The 20,765-nt window shown below is 32.8% G+C and overlaps 1 protein-coding gene across 1 annotated transcript in view; it reads left to right on the forward strand.

The window, feature by feature from the left end:
- Positions 1–20,765, forward strand: part of Atf2 (activating transcription factor 2) — a 96,835-nt gene that overhangs the window by 52,734 nt on the left and 23,336 nt on the right. The window contains 5 exon segments of the mRNA XM_076866549.2: positions 2,718–2,836; positions 2,971–3,099; positions 8,240–8,418; positions 9,018–9,132; positions 11,328–11,417. Of these exon segments, the coding sequence (XP_076722664.1) occupies positions 2,718–2,836; positions 2,971–3,099; positions 8,240–8,418; positions 9,018–9,132; positions 11,328–11,417 (632 nt within the window).

The raw sequence follows: 20,765 nt of genomic DNA on the forward strand, positions 1-20,765 counted from the left end.
CTAATATGGTATTTAGTCAGTGTTTCTTTTAGCTGTCCTAACTCAGTTTAAAAGGCTATATGATGGAGAAAGAGCAATTAGGAGACATGTCCATTAGGATTTTGTTAATTCTTTTTATTTGTATTAATAAAATATTCTTGATAAAGGAGCCTAAATTCAGTCAGTGCTGTTTTTGGTGTGTTGATCATACATTCTTACTTAAACAGGTGATTATTTTTCATTACAAATAAGAAGAAAGACCTAATTCATGCATTGATTTATTGTTATTGCATGCTGTATTAGCTGCCTTTTTGGTATTTAAGTATATACACACACATTCATGTATATATACCCACATATATTATGTATAATTTTAGTACATTTGCATATTTTCTGATTATGTATTATGATGAGAATAAGTTTTAGCCTGGTGCGGTGGCACATGCCTGTAATCCCAGCGACTTGGGAGGCTAAGGCAGGAGGATTGCAAGTTTTAGGCCAGCCTCAGCAACTTAGGGCCACTGAGGGCCTAAACAAGTTTTAATATCCAACTTTACAAAAATGTTAGACCTTCTATATCATAATGACAGATTTGCATTATATTCAATTAACTCGAGATTCTTTTTTCTCTTGTGAAGCTTAGGCTATACTATTTGCAATTTTGAAATTATACCTGAATACTATTAGTATTTTTAAAATTATTACTGAGTATTGAGATCAAATTGTCATTACAATGCTTTGGGTAGTTAATAAGACAAAATTGGATGGCTCGTCCTGTACTTTCAGTATCTAAATTTTTGTAATGAAGAAATTGGAGGTAACAAAAAGTTGGTAAGTTTTTGTAAGGAAACTTTCAACTTCAGCCCTATAAGTAAAAGAGAAGAGCCTTTCTTTGGAATATTATAGATAGTAAGAGCTAGAATTAAAAAAAATAAAAAGAAAAAAGCAAGAAAAATAACCTGGAAAGTTTACTCCCTACATAAAGGTTTTTGTTTTCCTGAGAGCATTTTCTTTCTGTATAAGTTCTTAATTCATAAAATGTTTTGAAATTGGTTTCTAGAAATTATTTTCCTATCTGATCACATTTCATAGTGTGTAAAAATATAGCACAAACAACACTTGAACATTTTTTTACTGACATGTTGAGATGATTGTTTAACATTACTGTATAAATAAAATGCATGATGTGTGTGGTATATATTTGATCGGTAGCCATATACAAACGATCGTGCCTATCTTGACTTGTCTCAAGTCTGATGGTTCTAATAATCAATAAAAATGACTTATACTTATGCATTTTTAAGACTTTCCATCCCTTTAATATAAATTAAGAAAATTTTAATAAGCTTAGATAGACAAATCTTTTGGCTGTAAACAGAAGAGTCCAAGTTATATTTGACTTATTAATACAGTCATGAGGGACTTAAGCTGATGCATGTATGCAAATCCCTTACTGTAATATGATTTTGGAAGTCTTTTGGGTGTTGGAGTAGGACATAGGTTAAAGATTAATTACAGGTAAAATTATGACATAGTGGAGTCCCAAAAGTAATTCTGATATTACTAATAGTGTCTGAGACAGGTTTAAATTATATCTAATGTGTGTGACAATTAGGTCATGTTAGTGTTAAAATATATTTATATGTAATATTACTCTTGGTACACCTGTGGTGATAAAGATAAAATAGTAATGCCCACTTTGGGAAAACAGTAATTAACAAGTACAAGAATTTTACTTCCACAAAAAATATTTTTGGCTTTTCTCTTAAACCAGGAGTTGACCTTGGTAGTCTAAACATTTATTTAGTTTAGACTAGATTCCTGGTATAACCTATAAAATCGATGCTCTAAAGTATATAAAATGTGAATGAAATTTAAATACACTACCAATTCTAATTAATATGAATAAAGAGCCTTGAAAATAATAAGATTAAATGGGTAAATTTTATAAATTTGCTATTTTTCATTCACCATGGGCCTTAACTGGTATTTATTCTATAAGCAATACATAAACATGTTAATGTACCTAACATGAGTACTTACTGAAGTACAATGGAAATATTTCAATTTGTAAGAAAGTAATTGTTAGTTGTAAAAATTAAGCTAGAACTTTTTTTTGATACTTGACTCTAACATACTCCTCATACCAGTTTTATAAAATGCATTAAAATAGAAAATGAACTTCAGTTGACAGTAGTGAAGAGGGCCGTCTTTTGTTTTTAGGGCTCTCATTTTAACTTTCTTTTTCTTTCTTGTATTTTGATCCACCTATTAGATATTAAATATTATATTTTATCCTAATGTTTTTAAGACTAAATTATAAACAACTGGAGAAGGGTCAAGTTAAAGCAAACATAGATGCTCTTACTCTACTTTTTCCCAAATTGCATGTATTTAAACAATTATAATTTTAATGTAAATTTTAAAAATTCTAATCACTAGGATAATAGTTTATCTCTAGAGTAGAGTATGTTTTTGCCACTCCACTCAGAGAGGAGTGGACTATGGAATCAAAAGGATTTCTTTCATATTTTTATGGTTCATGAAGTTGGAGAAGATATTTTTAAGTTCAACAAAAACTTAACCAAATTTTGTTTGTTTTAAAGGAAGAGATTTCAAAGAGAGCATTAACAACTGATTGAACCAGTCCTGCTAATTTGTTAATTTACTAGTTATATTTTAGAAAGTCTTAACATGATATTTAAATCTGCATGATTACTTCTTGACATTTATTTCAGATCAGACCCCAACACCAACAAGATTCTTGAAAAACTGTGAAGAAGTGGGTTTGTTTAATGAGTTGGCAAGTCCATTTGAGAATGAATTCAAGAAGGCTTCAGAAGATGACATTAAAAAAGTATGTTGTTAACTGTGAACTTAAAGAATACTTCTGATTGGAAAAGTAATGATTGTATAAATTTCCTGCTTCTTAATTTAGACATACTGATTTAGTTTTTGAACTTATAACATTTTCTTTGTTGTTTGTATTAGATGCCTCTAGATTTGTCCCCTCTTGCGACACCCATCATAAGAAGCAAAATTGAGGAACCATCTGTTGTGGAAACAACTCACCAGGATAGTCCTTTACCTCATCCAGAGTCTACTACCAGTGATGAAAAGGTTAGGAATATATTTATGTAGTAGAAATACAAGTTAAGTGGAAAAAATTGTTGCTCCCAGTAAAGTTTAATTATTTAATCTCTACAAAATGTCAATGTATTAAACTATATAAAATTCATTGTCACCTTATATTTGTGAAAATTCAACATTTCAGGGGAAAAAGATTCTACCTTTACAGATAATTATCTTTATTACATTGAAAAATTATGGGATAGAACAGCAATCATTTTACAGAAATGCATAATTTTAAAACGTGTAAATTTATAAATTTAACTGCATTTTTCTCAGTTTTACCATTTTATTTTTAGCTAGTTTGATATAATAACAACTTAATTTAAAAGTTTTTACAACTAAAATTTATTTGAACAACGGCTATTTAAGTTTTAAAAAGTAACTGGTTACTTCTCAGCAGTGGATCTTTGGTATTAGTAACTAAGATGGTGATGATACTATCTTGAATCCCCTGTTAACCTAAGGCCATCTGGGCCGTTATGTGTTGAGTGACAATGATCACTTTTTTCATTTATAAGCACATGAAATGAACATATATTTATTGGGTAGCAAGAGGCAGTGGTCATTTTTAGATACGTTATTCTAAAGCCATAACATTGATGGAAATATAAATAGGAAATACAGTCATATATCATTTAATTACAGAGATTCATTCTGAGAAATGCATCAATTGGCAATTTCATCATTGTGCAGGCATTAGAGTGTACTTACATAAAACTAGATAGTATAGCATATTAACACACTTGGGCTATATGGTACAACCTATTGCCTCTAAGCTATAAATCTTTACAGTATGTTACTATACTGAATACTGTGTAGGAAGTTGTAACCCAATGTTAAGTATATGTGTGTCTAAACATAGAAAAGGTACAGTTGAAAATAAACTATAAAAGATAAAAAAAACAAATGGGACAGTTGTTGCTGGGCGTGGTGGCACACGCCTGTAATCCTAGCGGCTCAGGAGGCTGAGGCAGGAGGATTGCAAGTTCAAAGCTAGCCTCAGCAAAAGCGAGGTGCTCAACAACTCAGTGAGACCCTGTCTCTAAATAAAAATACAAAATAGGGCCAAGGATGTGGTTCAGTTGTTGAGTGTCCCTGAATTCAGTCCCTGGTACCAAAAAAAAAAAAAAGAATAAGTTATACTCCATGTATGTATAATATATCAAAATATACTATACTGTCATGTATATCTAAAAAAAATAAAACCTATTTAAAAAATAAAAAGTAAATCTTTTAAAAAAGAGGGGACAGTTGTGTAAAGCACTTATTGTGAATGGAGTTTATAGAACTGGAAATTGCTCTGTGTGAGTCAGTGAGTGGTGAGTGAATGAAGGCTTAGAATATTACTATACACTACTGTAGACTTTGTAAACACTGTATATTTAGGTTATATTAAATATTCTTGAAATTCTTCCTGTAACAGTACTTTAACTTACTGGTTAACTTTTTTACTTTATAAACTTGTTATTTTTTCAACTTTTCAACTTTTTTGTAAGAACAGTTGAAAACACACACCCACTGCATTAGCTGTACCAAAATATTCTTTTTATATCCTTATTCTATAATATTTTTTCTATTTAAAAAATTATTTTTCTTGTTAACTTTTTTTTTTTTTTTTAAGATCTAATACACCAATACACACATTAGCTGAGGCCTATGTAGGATCAGAATCATCAATGTCACTGTCTTCCACTTCCACATTTTGTCCTTATGTAAGGTCTTTAGGACAGTAACTCACACATGGAGCCATGTTACCTATGATAGCAATGCCTCCTTCTGAAATCATTTTTGAAGGATCTGCCTTAAGCTCTTCCTGAGGATATGTCATTCTTTTCAGAAATATGTCCGGGATGGTTTGCTCAGGTAGTTTTCATTATACCATGAATATTCTTCCCAATTAAAGAAATTATTGAAAACCTTTTTGGTGTTGGTGTCCTCATTTTCAAAATTCTAAAACAACTTGTTTAGATTTGCAAACACTTCTTTTTAAACCCTTCCCTGTGAATTTTTGGGGGGGTTCTTTTTCTTCTCTTGTAATTTCCTTTTATCTTTTTTTCAGCTATGTGTTTCCTGGGTAATACATTTTTTCAGTTCTATCTTATGCAGCCTATTGTCATAATGTCATTATGCAGTATATTACTTCAGAAAAAGTAACTTTTTATCCTAGAATAAAAGTTTAGGGTTGTTTTTTGTTTTATTTAAATTTTCTTTTTTTGATGATAAAAGTACATTCTCACCGTAAGAACTTAAAGAATAGCAAAGAAGGCAACTAAAATCACCTCTTAGCCCATAACTGGAATAATAATTACTAATATTTTGAGGATTTTTTCCCTTTATTTATACATACATTTATACATACAAATATGTAAGTGTATAGTTGCATAGAAGGGTAGCTGGCTTTTTTTTTTTTTTTTTCCTCTTGCCCAGTACTGCGGATTGAACCCAGGGCACTGCCACTGAGCTAAATCCCCAACCCTTTTTAATTTTTTATTTTGAGACAGGCCTTGAACTTGTGGTCTCATTATCTCAGCCTCCCATGTAACTGGGATTACCAGCATGTGTTACTGCACTTGGCCTTACATTGTACTTTATATACGTAGCACTAATGAACATTTTCCTTTGTCATTAGGGATTTCTCAAAATCACAATTTTTAATGGTTGTACTTTGTTTTATAATTATCTTGATTATTTAATTATCCTGTTCTTTTAGGACAGGCTTCCACATTACCCATTATTAGACATGTTGTTAAATCCTTAAGATAAACCATTTTTCCTGCAGAGCATTCCAGTCTCTTCACTATTATATGGCTGCGTTATCATCTTTTAAGGGTATTTGCTCTTCCCGAATTCCTTAATGTTAGCTCCTCTTGGGTAAGGGCATAGTTATGTCAAGGTATAAAAAATTATTTCTGATTTATCAACTGAGGTCTCTTGAGATTTTCATATTCATCTCCACTTGATATTTCCTTTTTTATGTCTGATAGGCATTTTAATATATCTAAATCAGAGCCCTTAATTCTTTTTGCCAATTTTCCCCTGCAGTAAATTTTCTCCACTTATCTAGTTGCTCAAGCCAACAATTTAGGGATCATCCCTAATTCCTTCTTTTTTTTCACATTGAAACCAACAACCTTTCTTATTAGACATATTTCCAGAATATATCCTGAGTCTTACTTATCCTTTTCTTTCTGTGTTCATTGTTACCACTTTAAGCCAAGTCATTGTAGTATTTTTTATTATTAATATTTGCGTTCTTTTTTGTGTAGTGCTGGGAATCAAACCCAGAACCTCTAGAATGCACTGTACCACTGAGCTACTTCGCCAAACCCCTTTATTTCTCTCACGGGAGATGGGGTCTCACTGTGTTGCCTAGCTGGCCTCAAACACATGATCCTCCTGCCTCAACCTCCCAAGCTGCTGAACTACAAGTTCATGCTTCCACCACTACGCTTAACTAATTTCTTACTGAACTTCCTGCTTCCATCTCTAATCTATTTTCCATAGTATTTTGGGATTTGTAAAACAATACATTGGGACTGGTTCTGGGGTGTAGCTCAGTGGTAGAGCACTTGCCTAGCATGTGTGAGGCACTGGGTTCAATTCTCAGCATCACATTATAAATAAATGAATAAAATAAAAGTTCACCAACATGAAAAAATATTTTAAAAAATACTTTGGGGCTGTAAATATAGCTCAGTGGTAGAGCATTTGCTTCAGCATGCTGGATGCCCTGGGTTCAATACCCAGCACCAATAAATAAATGAATAAAGCAGCTCCACTGCTGAAAAATCCTTCAATACTTTGCCATTGTATTTATGATAATTGACACTCCTTAGCATAAGCCTTCTCTGATCTGAACTTGTCTACTCATTCATCCTCAACCTCTTGCCTCTGTTGTGTTCATCAAGTACTGTAAGCTTTTCCTGCCTTGAGATATTACTTGTGATATTACTTCCTTCTTCCTAGCATGCTTTCCTCCTTATTCTTTCAGTATAGTTCAGATATCATTTTGCAAAACAGCTTACCTTCTCTTATTCTATCTAAAATATCCAACTCTACTTTAACCCTTAGGTCTTCCAGTATTTATTATGTTGCATTTATTATTCTGTAACACTTCACACTTGTTACAATCTAAATTGTTTTGTTTGTTTTAGTTTATTATCTCTCTTTCCAGTATTTGAGAACATGTTACAGGTTCTCAAACTTCTTGAGTAAATGAAGCTCCTTCTTCTATGTACCTTAGTAAGAATTCCACAGTAAGTGGCAGTGTATAGACCAATTTAAAGAACATACTGTACCCAGTTTTTATACCAATTAGTTAAGGAGTTGTGAGTAAGACCCTAATCTCTTTGTTTGCTAATCTGTGAAACTGGGGAAAAGAATACCTTTAAGGCTCTGGCTGAGTCATAAATTATTTTTTCCTTTTAATACAGAAAGGTCTTACTCCAGTAATTATTTATTTATTTTACATTCAAGATAGCAATATTGGCCTTTTGATATTGAGAAATTATGGCTATTAGAGGGGTAGCTACCTATTAGCAAACATTTGTGTTGCTTTAAAATATTTTTGAGCATTTCTCTTACTGAATTTTGGTTAATGATGACATAATCTCCCCATACTGGTTTCCTGTCCATACAGTATAATGAGGGAGTATAATTAGGCAATTCCTTCTGGATTCTGTGTTCTGTGATTCCTGAAAATGGATTGTATTTGCATATTTTACTGAAATTCTCATTAAATCATATTGTCATAGCCAAATTGTCCAGCCTAATTTTTTATAGATTGATAGAAACACAGTTATTCTGGGAGAAAAAAAACAAGTTGTTAAAAATTAAATTATTGAGCACTGCTTAGTGCTTTACAGCTGCCTCTTAATTTTGCTTGTTTTGTGATGCTGGAATTTGAACCTAGGACCTCACACATGCTAGACAAGCACTGTACCACTGAACTACATCCCAATCCCCTAAAATGTACTTTCAATTAATTTTATTATAAATTAATTTGATTTTGGGTGTTCAAGTATTATCTTGTGGATGCTTTTAGAAATATGTTTCATTCTGTTTAATAGGGTACACAAATTGATTTGCATTATAATTGACACCCTTTCTTTATCTCATTATTAAATAGGAAGTACCATTGGCACAAACAGCACAACCCACATCAGCTATTGTTCGTCCAGCATCATTACAGGTTCCCAATGTGCTGCTCACAAGTTCTGACTCCAGTGTAATTATTCAGCAGGCAGTACCTTCACCAACCTCAAGTACTGTAATCACCCAGGCACCGTCCTCCAACAGGCCAATTGTGTAAGTGATTTGGCCAGTCATTGACTGTATTGTTAGATTTTTCTTAAGACATTTAATTATTCAAATTGTGACCTTAGTTTTGTGTGTGTGTGTGAGAGAGATCTGCATATTTTGATTTCAGAAAACTTGATTTCTTTTTTTTTACTGTAAATACTATTTATAGATTAGAAAATAAATATCTAAATCTTAGTTAAAAACAAATCATCATAGGATGTGAATTTAAGATGATCTCTTATTTTCATGCTATTTCAAAAAAAAAAGAAAAACATAAAATTACTACATCATCAGATAACATTTCTTTCAGTTCTTACAAGTAGCTTCCAAGAGCTTTTTGATGAGAATTTTTCCCATTTTATAGAATAGAGATTGTCCCAAATGAATCTATAATCTTTTCCATTTTTTAACACTGTTGAATAGATTGTACATTTAAGATACAATTAAAACTAATTAAATTTTGCAGTTTGCTTTACAGTGATTAGAAAATTTATTTTTAAATAATTTTTAAGATTTTTAAATTAATAAGAATAAGAGTACTGTTGTTTTTTAAAGGGATGATTGTCATGGCTCTTTTTAAATTTCCCTTGTTTTGTTTTTCTTAGCCCTGTACCAGGCCCATTTCCTCTTCTGTTACATCTCCCTAATGGACAAACCATGCCTGTTGCTATTCCTGCATCAATTACAAGTTCTAATGTGCATGTTCCAGCTGCAGTCCCAGTAAGTTGTAAAGTTAGACTAATTCTTGTAGCAAACTGGTTTTTGTAAAGCAGTTAGAAAATATATTTGGAACTGCTTCATTAGCTGAAACTAAACAAAATACTTATTAGTGGTCAGTAATATTTACTTGTTGATATTTGTAGTAATAAAATATACTATTGTAGGCAAATGTAATTGGATAGAAAACAGTTTTTCTTCCCATTCAAATCTTGATTTCCTGCTTTTTTTTTTTTAATACTAAGAACTCCACCCCTTGTTCAGTTCATTTCAATTTGCCTAGATTAGTAGAATTCAGATATTTCTGATTTCTGCAGGTTTGTTTTTTTTTTTTTTTTTTTTTTTTTAAAACTCTGGATTGAACACAGGGCCTCATGCATACCAGGCAAGCATTCTGCCAATGAAGCTATATCCTCAGCCCCAGAGTTCTAATTTTAAAGATACTAATACTAGAATGCTATCAAATAATTCTATGGCATTTCTATTTATTTATAAAAGTTCTTTATAAAGACCTCATAAAGGTTCTGTGAGCCTTTATGGTCCAATTAGTTTTACAGAATTTCTTTGATGGCCCAAGCATGTTAAAATCTAAATGTACTGAAGTAGTAATCTCCCAGTTTGTAATGAAAAGATCCAAGAGATTTTTTTTGAAGGGCATGTTCAATATATAAATTTTGGAAGACATGGACAAAATAGTCAAATAACTATTTATGATATTTAATAGTTTAGTGAGAATTTAAAAACACATTGTAAAATGCTGCAACTTAGAAATAATGCTTTTTTCCTACTCACTTTCTGGGGATGGGCAGTGGGTGGGGTACCAGGGACTGAACCCAAAGGTACATAACCACTGAACCACATCCACAATTCTTCCTTTTTATTTTTTGAGACAGGGTCTCACTGAGTTGCTTAGGCCCTGGCTAAATTACTGGGGCTGGCTTTGAACTTGTAGTCCTTCTGTCTCAGCCTCCTGATCTGATGGGATTACAAACATGTGCCATTATACTCTGCCCTACTCTCATGTTTAATAAACAGTTTAATTCATACTTTCCAAATGTGTCAACATTTCACATTTTAATCCTGAGAACCACTGTTTTAAATATCCAACAAAGTTTTCCAAGCACATCATTTTCATTTTCACCTAAATTATTTATAATAGTTTTTGAATCTGTAGTTTCCTGGAAATCTTATCCAAAGCCTTAGATACTCATTTATATAATAAAAAAGTTTAGTTTTTAAATGATGACATTTAGTAATGTTAACACTATGTTTCTTTTTAAAATTATTTTTAAAAGCCTACTTATAGTAACAGATACTTTGAATACAGTTATACCCCCAGAAATATTAACAGATTAATATTATGTTTATACTTTTTTAAATGCTTAATACTTTAATTCTTCCAAGTGATCTAAGTATCCAAAATCAGTATTGAATGGGATAATTTTAAGATAATAAGACTTCTTCAAAACAAAACTTTTGTTCAAAATTTATTATTGGAAAGACTTTTTGTAAAATACTCAAATATAAGTTTTTCCTTTTTGCTGAGGATATTTTTGAGATGGAAAACATTTTTGCCTTGTATTTGAGATTATATGGTTATCCTATTAATTGTATCTGTGATGACAGCAACTTAAAAATGAAAGAAGAGGTATACTTTATTTATATAGTACTAGTTTAAAAAAATGTGGTAAAATCTGTTCCAGATTATTTGAGAAGTTGTTAGAAGTAATCATCTTCTTTGTCACTATCCAGTATATTGATACATCAAAGAAATCATATTTTAGAAAATTTTCATATACAAATATATATTTTAGAAAAGCAGAGTTCATTGTTGAAATTATTTTTATGCCTATTGTCACTAGTTTTCAAATTCTTTCAAATGCAAAATGAAAGTGACAGATTTGTGAGAAATTTTGCATTAATCACTTCCAATACTATGAGTTTTTATAAGAAACATTAAAGAAGTCATGAAAATTGAAGACTAGGGAAGCACATGTCTCAGAGAAACTGACAACTTTTGAGGGATATATCTGGATGTAAAGCAGGATTTGGTGTAGAAATATAATCAGCTAGAGATAAGTTTTATAATTTTGTGATTTTAATGTTTCAAATTGTAATAGCCATTATACAAATAAAAATACAAATCTCATTTTGAAAATATTCTATAGAAAATATTTTTCAATATCTTTTTTGCATAGCTTGTTCGACCAGTCACCATGGTGCCTAGTGTTCCAGGAATTCCAGGCCCTTCCTCCCCTCAACCAGTACAACAGTCAGAAGCAAAAATGGTGAGCAAAAATTTGTTTATTTTGTACATTTTTTTAAGCTTTGAATTAGTTTTTTCCATTAAAACCTGCTTCAAAGGTACAGTTTAGGTCCCATTTTAAAAAGTCATAGACTATATTACATTGTAGAAGAACCATAAATTTTGGCAAAGAAAAGCTTCTATTAGCGTAGTAATTGGTTAGTGGTACTTTAAAATAAATGGGTGAGTTGGGAATAAAGTTCTGGTTCTTGTCATTTGTAATTTGTCTGGTTTTGACTTTTTTAAACAAACTCTCCTCCTGGTGGAGACTAGGAGTATTACAGCTGAGACTATGTGTAACAATCATCTGAAGGCAGGGCTGAATGAGTGGTTTTAAACAGTATAAAAAAGAATTCTGAAATAGTATATAAGCTAGGAAACATTGTACATGATAAATAAAAGTATATCTTTTTCTATTGTGTTTCAGACATAAGAAATTAGTATTGTTTTTACTGGGGAATAAGATTAATCAAATTATGTAATGTGCATGTGCAAGTAAGGCATAATGAATTCCACTATTTTGTCTAATTAGAAAGCACCAGAAAGAATGAGAAATTAATATTGCTTAAAGGGATAAGATCTATATTTTAATTTTAATTCTAACTTTCCTATTCACTACCCTAAATCAAGCCAGTTTAACTTTTCTGAGGTCCATTTTTCATTGTCTTTAAAATAGAATTAAGACTTGATTTCTGGCGTTATTCAACCCAAATTGCCATAAACTTTTTAACTTTCTTTTAAAAGACATGAGATTTTTTTTAATTTTATAATCAGTGTAATTCTTCATTGTACAGTCTGAGACAATGCAGGACTAATTCCTCTTAACATCAATTAATTAGTGTATTCTTAGAAAATCAATAAATAAGTAGTTATTAGATCCTTATATTTGCTTCAGTTCTAGGCACTATATTAATGATACAATTGTGTAGACATAAAAAACATTACATGTTGCAAGGCTTACAGGTTTTTACAACTATTCTCTATTAGAGCAAATAATCAATCTGATATTTGCACATGATAACCTTTGTTTAAAAGTTAACACATCATTTGAACGAACGACAATTGGTTGAAAAAATGTAAACATTGACTACTTATTGTTTGTGGTGAAAGAACAAAAAAACGTAGGGGGTAAAATTGTTCATATCATAGAATGTTGGGTCTGAGCCTTTGGAAATATTAAGATGAACTTGATACCAGAAGAAGTTCACTGGGGATATTTTTTATACTTGCTGTTTAAAATACTATATTAATGAAAAATTCAATTTAAGATTCCATGCTGTGAGAACCCTTCCATGGAAGTCAAAAAGATCCTGTTGTTGTAGATTGCACCAAAAAATACGCTTACACATTCAGTGGACTTTTTTTTCTACAGATTTATTCAAAAGGAAAACATCCAATTTAAAGAAGTTCTTTTGGCTACAAGTGTAGGCAATAGTTCTAGCATCTATTAAACCTAAGACTAACTAAATAACTTTTTCTCTTAGGTAACTAGGAAACTAAATTAAAAGAGTAAAAGTGTTTTGAACATTTATGTGTGAAAAAAATAACCAACTGGATAACTTTTATCATTTTATATATAAAAAACAATCATCACTTAAAAATCCCAAAACTAGGCTGGGAGCACGCCTGAAATTCCAGCAGTTTAGGAGGTTAAGACAGGAGGATCACAAGATCAAAGCCAGTCTCAGCAATTTAGAAAATCACCAAGCAACTCTGTGAGACTCTGTCTCTAAATAAAATATAAAAAAGGGCTGGGAATGTGGCGCATTGGTTAAGTAACCCTGAGTTCAATCCCCGATCCCCCCCCCAAAAAAAAAAACCCACAAAATAATCCAATTTAATTTCTTATTAGAATTTTGGTAATGTAAAATAGCCATATTTTCATGATTGCCTATTTTAATTGGAATAATAAATAAGATTTCCCTATTTGTATTAAATAAAAAATATGGAAATTATTCTACTGCCTTTTTAAATTTTTTCTTATGGAAAATTTCAAAATATAAAAAGAAAATAGGATAATATAACAAACTTACATGTATTCATCACCCAACTTAGTAACGTGACACTATCATTCTTATATCTGTACTTCCCATTTAAAAAACTATTTTATTTCTGTCTCAATTCAAAATTTACATACACTGATTGAGTCAATTATACTTTTATGGTTTTAATAATTAAAGGCGTTCACAGAACCCACATCACATTATGATATAGAACATTGACATCTACCTAGAAAGTTTTTTGTTTCCCTCCCCTATTAGTTCTACTTCTAGCTGTTCTGCTGCTATAGTGACTGTAGTCCTAAAATTTCATATAAATGAAATTAATATGTACTCTCTTATATCCAGCTCAGTGAATGTCTCTGAGATTTGTTCATGTTGTTGAGTGTATCACAGTTTGCTTCTTTTTATTGCAGAATAATATTCCATTGTGTGAATAAACCACAATTTTTTTGTCCATTCTCCTATTAATGGCCACTTGGTTTCCAAGTGGTTAGCTGTTTTGAGTAAAGCTACTATGCGCATTCCTTTTGTTTTTATTTTAATTTAGTTTCATTTTGTTTGGATCAAACCCAGGGCTTCAGCGTGCTAGTCAAGCCCTCTTCTCTACCCTGACCTATACCCCAAACTCCCATTACTATACACATTCTCCTACAATTCTTTGTGAAAATAATTTTTATTTTCTTGGAAAATACCTAATGGATAGAAATGCTGAGTCAGGGTAAATGTATATTTAATTGTAAAAGAAATTGTTTCTTTTACCAAGAGTTTATATTGCCTCCAGAAGTATATGGGAATTTCCTTTGTCTCCACAGTCTTGCTGACCTTTAGATTTCTCTTTTTAATTATAGACATTCTAGGAGTGTATAGCAGTTTCTGATTGTTTGCATTTCCTTTTTGACCAAACTTTGTGAAATCTTTTGCCCATTTTTTAATGGCTTTTCTTTTACTGTAGGAATTCTTTATATATATATTGGATTCAAGATTTTTGTTAGTTCTGTATGTGGGTGTGTAACATGTACATATGTGTGTGTGTGTGTGTGTGTGTGTGTGTGTGTGTGTGTGTACGTATGCATGCACACACACATAGATATATATTTATATTGGGGGGGGGTTGCAATTAGAATTATATCTTAGTGAATTTTTGTTTTTTTGTTTTGTTTTTTGCATGCCATTGATAGTGACTTTTGTGCCCCAAACTGATTATTCAGGGACTACTTTTTAAAAACATGTTCACATTTATCAAAGTTACAAGTTTGAAAACTTAAGTTTCTTAAGTTTTCAAAGCAATTTATAAATACAAGTGTGTAATAATTGCTTCTAAAGGGTTTTAAATATAATGCATCTGAAATATGTTAAGCCACATTTGTAAATTTATCTTTGTTATTACCTCAGTTAACAAACTTTCCTAAGTGTTTGATAACTCTTAAACTTGTAGATTTGATGAGGCTTGGTTTTCTTAGATATACCTATAGCATTTAGAAGCTTAGTTAAGATTATCTTACTACTGAAAACTAAAATTTACAAGTCTAAATCAATCTCCAAATTAAACATTTTTAATTAAAATACAAAGATAATCTGTTACTCCATGTAGCAAATTATTTTAGCACTTTTAGAACAGAATTTACCAAAAAAGTGCAAATTGATTTCCAAGTTTAAAGTTAAAATGTCAGTGTCATGAATTTATTAGTAAGCTTCAGGAAATAAAAACAATTCTGTCGACCCATCTGAAGACTGTTGAAGTTAGGTTCATATCAGTTCACAGAGGTTTCTTGATGACCAAATTATTGATCACAGGACTAGATGTTTTCCTGCAACAAAGATAGAATTCCACATTCATTTTCTCCAAGTGGATGGTTCTGTTATGCCAGATTTGTGGGACCCCAATAGATCTCCAGGAGCTGAATCCGATGCAAGCACACAAGAGTCTTTTTTGCAAGCTCGAGGCTCGACTCACAACCGTTCTCAAAGCAGTGGTCCCAGGGAATGAGTCCTGGTCCTTTGTTCAGTGAGATTTTATAGGTTTGTGGGGGATACTCTATGCGTCACAACATCACACAGCAAATCATTCCATACTTTTCCTAGGGAAAGTCAAACAACAACTCTTAACATTGATTAGCACATCCACTGGCGGGAACAAGTTGGGTAGGGGTGATTGGTCAGTACAAGAGGGGGATTCGTTTGAACTGATCCTTTTAGGCCAAGACGGGTGTACGTGCTAAACTACATGGTTTCCCAACATGTTATCAACCACCATAAACTACTTGGGGGTCATTTGGCATTTCAGTTATTTTCCCTGTCTCATGCTGATTGGAGGTTGCTAGGGGGGTTGCTGTGGGTCCTCACCTAGCCTAACTGAGTCAGGGACACCTGGTGTCACAGACCTCTCCTGTTATTTACAGACAAACAACTCAGCAGGGTGGGTATGTACTTAGGAGTACTCTGTGGGTTTTTCCAAGGACAAGAGTTACGCCCTCTTCCTTAGGACAGCCCTTGAGGTAGAAGCTGCTGTTATTTCAGTTGAATTTTGCTTTGTTGGTGTAGTGGTGGTAGTTTTCAACTCTTTGAAAACATGTAAACATCTTTTTTAAATTTTTCTTTTGTAGTACTAGGAATCAAACTCATGTGCATTCTACCACTAAGCTACATCTGCAACTCTTAATTTTCTATTTTGAGACAGGATCTCACTAAGTTGATGAAACTGGCCTTGAACTGGCAATCCTCCTACTTCAGCCTTCTGGTAGCTAGGATTACAAGTGGTACACTACCACACCTGGCTAAAAAAAAATCATTCTTTTGGGGTTCTACATCTCTCTCAATAACTGTTTGATCTTTGGTCACAATATGTTAATGGAATGCTACATAGTTTAGTGTAGTAGTGATTCTGCTCATATGACCTATGGTTAAGAAAATAAGAGAAATGGCAAAATTGAAACAGTTAAGAATAAGAATGCACACCACTGTTGAAGAGAAACTTAACTTTGTATCCTAAGAAAGCCAAGGATGCTTTTGTAATAACTTGGTTTTCAGATGCCCAATGCTTAAGGAAAATTTATGTATGTGTCAGGTTTTGTCGACTACAAATAGGAAAATAAGGTCTTTCTTTTCTGTTGAAGTCTTCAAAGTAAACTTCAAAAGAAAAAAAATTTAACAACTTATTAGTCTTTGGAAAAATAATGTGGTAAAGAAGTGGGCTAAGTGGTCCACAGATACAAGATTATCTAGTACTTTTTAACACTATAGAAAAATTCCCAGGATCTGCTATTTTTATAAAATCATAGCAGATATCATCAAATTTAGATTTAGGAGGTTTTGGTTTTGGTTTTGTCATTAAACATAAACAGTAGATATTTGCTGTGTTACTCTTAAAATAAGGAAACTTTCTTATGTAATATTTGTAGTAAAATACTGACTTTAGAAATAAGATGTTGATCATCTGGGAGTTTTGTTTAGGAATATTTAGTGAAGTATTTAAGTAGTAGCCTTCAGAATCATTCATTTAAGACTTGTGACAAACTGAGAAATATCTTTGTACACAGTGGGTAGCCAGTAGGGTTTCTGCGGGGGGTTTCTACCAAGAGCTGACATAGGGCATCTTGGCAAATGTTCAGAAACCTACATTAACTTAGATGGGCCCTGCATGGAACCTCATGTTCAGCAGAATTCTTCTGACCTGCCTCTGCATGCCAAGCTAATCAGCAAACACCTAATGAGCCCACACCAAAGAAACAGACCCTCTCCAAACCTACTTCATTTTCATATGTTCTCTAGGGGTGGGGAGACAAGACTTCATGAGGACTGATGATGCTGCAAAGACCACAATAATGATAATTAACTTGCTGAATTTAGAAGATTATGCTGTTAATTAGTTGAAAAATAAAGATAAGTAATAGAGCAGCAGATGGTAGGATAACACCCAGGAGAAGGAGGGTTATTACTCTGATGAGTTTTTGTGGCACATATGAAATATGTATCTGACTTTTTCATAAATTGTTTCTAGAGAACGTTATCTTTTTTTCTCTGAACTATGATAGTTTTTTTTTTTCTATCAGGTTCTGACAGATTTGATACAGTTGATTTCAAGAGTGCAACATAAGCAGAGAACATAGAACTTGAATAACAAATTATTTTTATCAGATCACCTATAAAAATGAATGTATCAGATTGTTCATCACAATGAATGAAGGTATATTTAGATGCACCATTCACCCTTTAATTAATTGGCACAGTCTATATCTCAAAGAAAAAAGCTCTTATTATAGGTATTGAACTTGACATTGCTAAACATTAACTCAACTTCAAAACACTAATCTACTTCTTAGAAACATAATAATAAAAGACAGGTTTTTTTCAAACAGTATACGCCTTTCCCTTAAAATTATGCCTAGGATTTATTGTACATATTAGAGATTATAGATCACTTAAAATCTTATTTAATTTCTTTGAGTGCTCAGTCTTTATTTTCTGAATGCTCAATCTTTATTTGCCTTTTTTTTTTTTTTTTTTTTTTGTACCAGGGCTTGAACTCAGGGGCACTCGGCCGCCACGTGCCCAGTCCTATTTTGTATTTTATTTAGAGACAGGGTCTAACTGAGTTGCTTAGCACTTCATCATTGCTGAGGCTGGCTTTGAACTCGGGATCCTCTTATCTTGGCCTCCTGAGCTGATGGGATTACAGGCATGTTCCACCATGCCTAGCTTTTATTTGCTTATTAAATTTCTCTGGTGAGAGAAACTTTGATCTTAGTAATGAACTGAGCATATATCTAATACTTAATTGATAACAAATATACTTAGATTACTTTTTTTTCCATTTGTAAAATTATTTAGTACACTGCCAACATTTTAAAAATGGGACACATCACTGAAAGATTTGGATGCCCTGGCCCAGCATTCCAGTGTGGCCATATGGGACCTGTGCTCTTCCATGGTTCACAGAGCATCTGTGTGTGAGACCAGGAGCAGTTGTCCCTGGGTTAGATGGGAAGATATTATCTCCAACCTCCATAAGCCCTCAAACTTCCAAATTCTCCAGAGATAATAATGGTTTCTCTGCCATTCCAACTGGGGTTACAATGTCTGGAAGAACGAATGACATTCCACCTTTATTGGAGGACAGCCTGCACTGTGAGTTTTAAATAATGATGCCTTGCCCTGCCCCAGGGCCAGCGGGCTCAAACATCCCCAGCTGCAGGGCACATTCAGTGACCTCTTTGGCCAGTTCTGGGGAGGGGATGGTGGTGTCTTCTGGCTTCTGCTGGCTGGCAAAACTGTAGTAGTTGTTGGGGCCCAGGACCAACCCTCACTTTTAGCTTAGACCATCATCTTCTTGGGTGTCTTGAAAAAGAGGTTCTGGGTGGCCTCAGTGATAAGGATTTCCTCAGCCTTCTCAATACATCCTGCCATCTTGTCACTGATAGTGTCCAGCAGAATGTTGTTGAAGAAGTGTAGCATTCAGCAGGGATGTTGCCTTTGACCAGGAATACCTTGTTGTAGCTGCCCTCTAGCAGATATAGCTCAAGGGACACAGTGTGCTTGATGTAGACATTGGTCTAAATACCCTTGGCAGGTAGGTGCTAGAATACTTAATATTAGGGCAAAGCTCTATTTTGGCAAAGTGTTTGTTAATAATGTGTTAATTGAACTGGGGGTGGCGGTGGTCAACAGATAGAATTTCAGGTTTTACCTCTGCTACTAACTTTATGATTTTGAGCAGTAACTTCAATCTTTGAGAAGTTTCTTAATATGGAAGATGACGATTATATTTTGATTTCCATTATCTCAGCTAGCTCCAAAATTCTATTGTAAAATAAATGTCCACTGTATTTATATTTGCTTTCATTAATTCTTTTAAAACCAAGATATTTGGCCTTCTTTAAAATACTCCTAACATATATAAAGGTAAATTATAGGTATCCTTATATGAATTATAAAAATTTATATGAATATTTAGTGCCTGCTTTCTTCACCTAACTCATTCTAAGTTTTTAGCACACATATATATACATACACGTATATATGTATGTATATACATATAATGTGCACATATATATATATATATATAGTTTAAAAAAAATTAATCAGCAGTTGAGCAGTGTTAATTAACCCTTAAAATCTCTTTTTTATATTTTATACCCACTGGCACACTTTCCAAGTCAGACCCATTGTAATCAATGTAACAGCATGGAGCAAACATTAGTGCTTCCTCACTGGATGAGTGCTGTATACCCTAGGGCAGTCAAGGGAGGATAATGAATGAATACTGATGCTGCTTTTAAGTGCTCTGTAAGGTTGTAACTTGCCCTACTAAAGATTATTCAAGAGAGTGATGTTTATGTACTTCAGACTCCCCTATGTGCAGTTACTGTATTTCATTAATTCTAAGAGTAAGCTCTTCACTATAAAACTTTAAATGCTCTTCAATTCTATAATGTTTTCTACCTAAGGACTTAAAAATGTTTTACCAACACATAATTTACCAAGCCTCACAGCTCTATTTTGTAGTGTATTTTTGCACACTTTATATCCAGAAACAAAAGCTCCAATTTAGCACTATAAATTGGGTACTATTTGTTATATTTTGATCTCTAACATTCTGTTTATTGAAGGTATAAATATGCAGACCAACCATCTCCTCAGACTCCCCTTCTTTGTTCTGTTTATGTGATCTATACTCTTTTCTAACTTTTATCTTTCTTTCACTTCTTTTCGATCAGTTTCCTAAATATTCCTGTCTTTTTCCAGCCAGCTACCAGTTAGGTCACTCATCTGTTTCCATTTTTTATGTGTCGACTTCAACATTATTCTCAGTCATTAGTGTCCTTATTTCCTTTGTCCTAACGACAAATTGTTTCTGATTTCTTTAAAAAAAAAAAGAAGAAGAAGAAGGCATTTGGACTGCGATTGTGGCTCAGCGGTAGAGCACTCACCTAGCACAGGCGCGACCCGGGTTCAATTCTCAGCACCACATAAAAATAAAGGCATTGTGTTGTGTTCATCTACAAAAAATATATTCATATTATGATTCTCTCTTTCTCTTGCTCTCTCTCTCTCTCTCTCTCTCTCTCTCTCTCTTTTTAAAAAAATGTTAGGGTATAGAGGAAAGAAGGAATTAGGAATTTTGTCTGTATTCTTAAATATATTGCAGTATATGGTATGGGTTTGTTTGTTTTGGTACTAGAGATTGAACCCAGGGTCTTATGCATGCTAGGCAAATGATCTGTCACAGAACTACATTTCCAGCCTTTTAAAAAATTTTATTTTGAGACAAGATCTTGCTGAATTGCCCAGAATGGCCTCTAACCTAGAATCCTTCTACCTTAACCCTCTGC

The sequence above is a fragment of the Callospermophilus lateralis genome, chromosome 9, assembly GCF_048772815.1.
Source record: "Callospermophilus lateralis isolate mCalLat2 chromosome 9, mCalLat2.hap1, whole genome shotgun sequence".
In the NCBI taxonomy this organism is placed as follows: Eukaryota; Metazoa; Chordata; class Mammalia; order Rodentia; family Sciuridae; genus Callospermophilus; species Callospermophilus lateralis.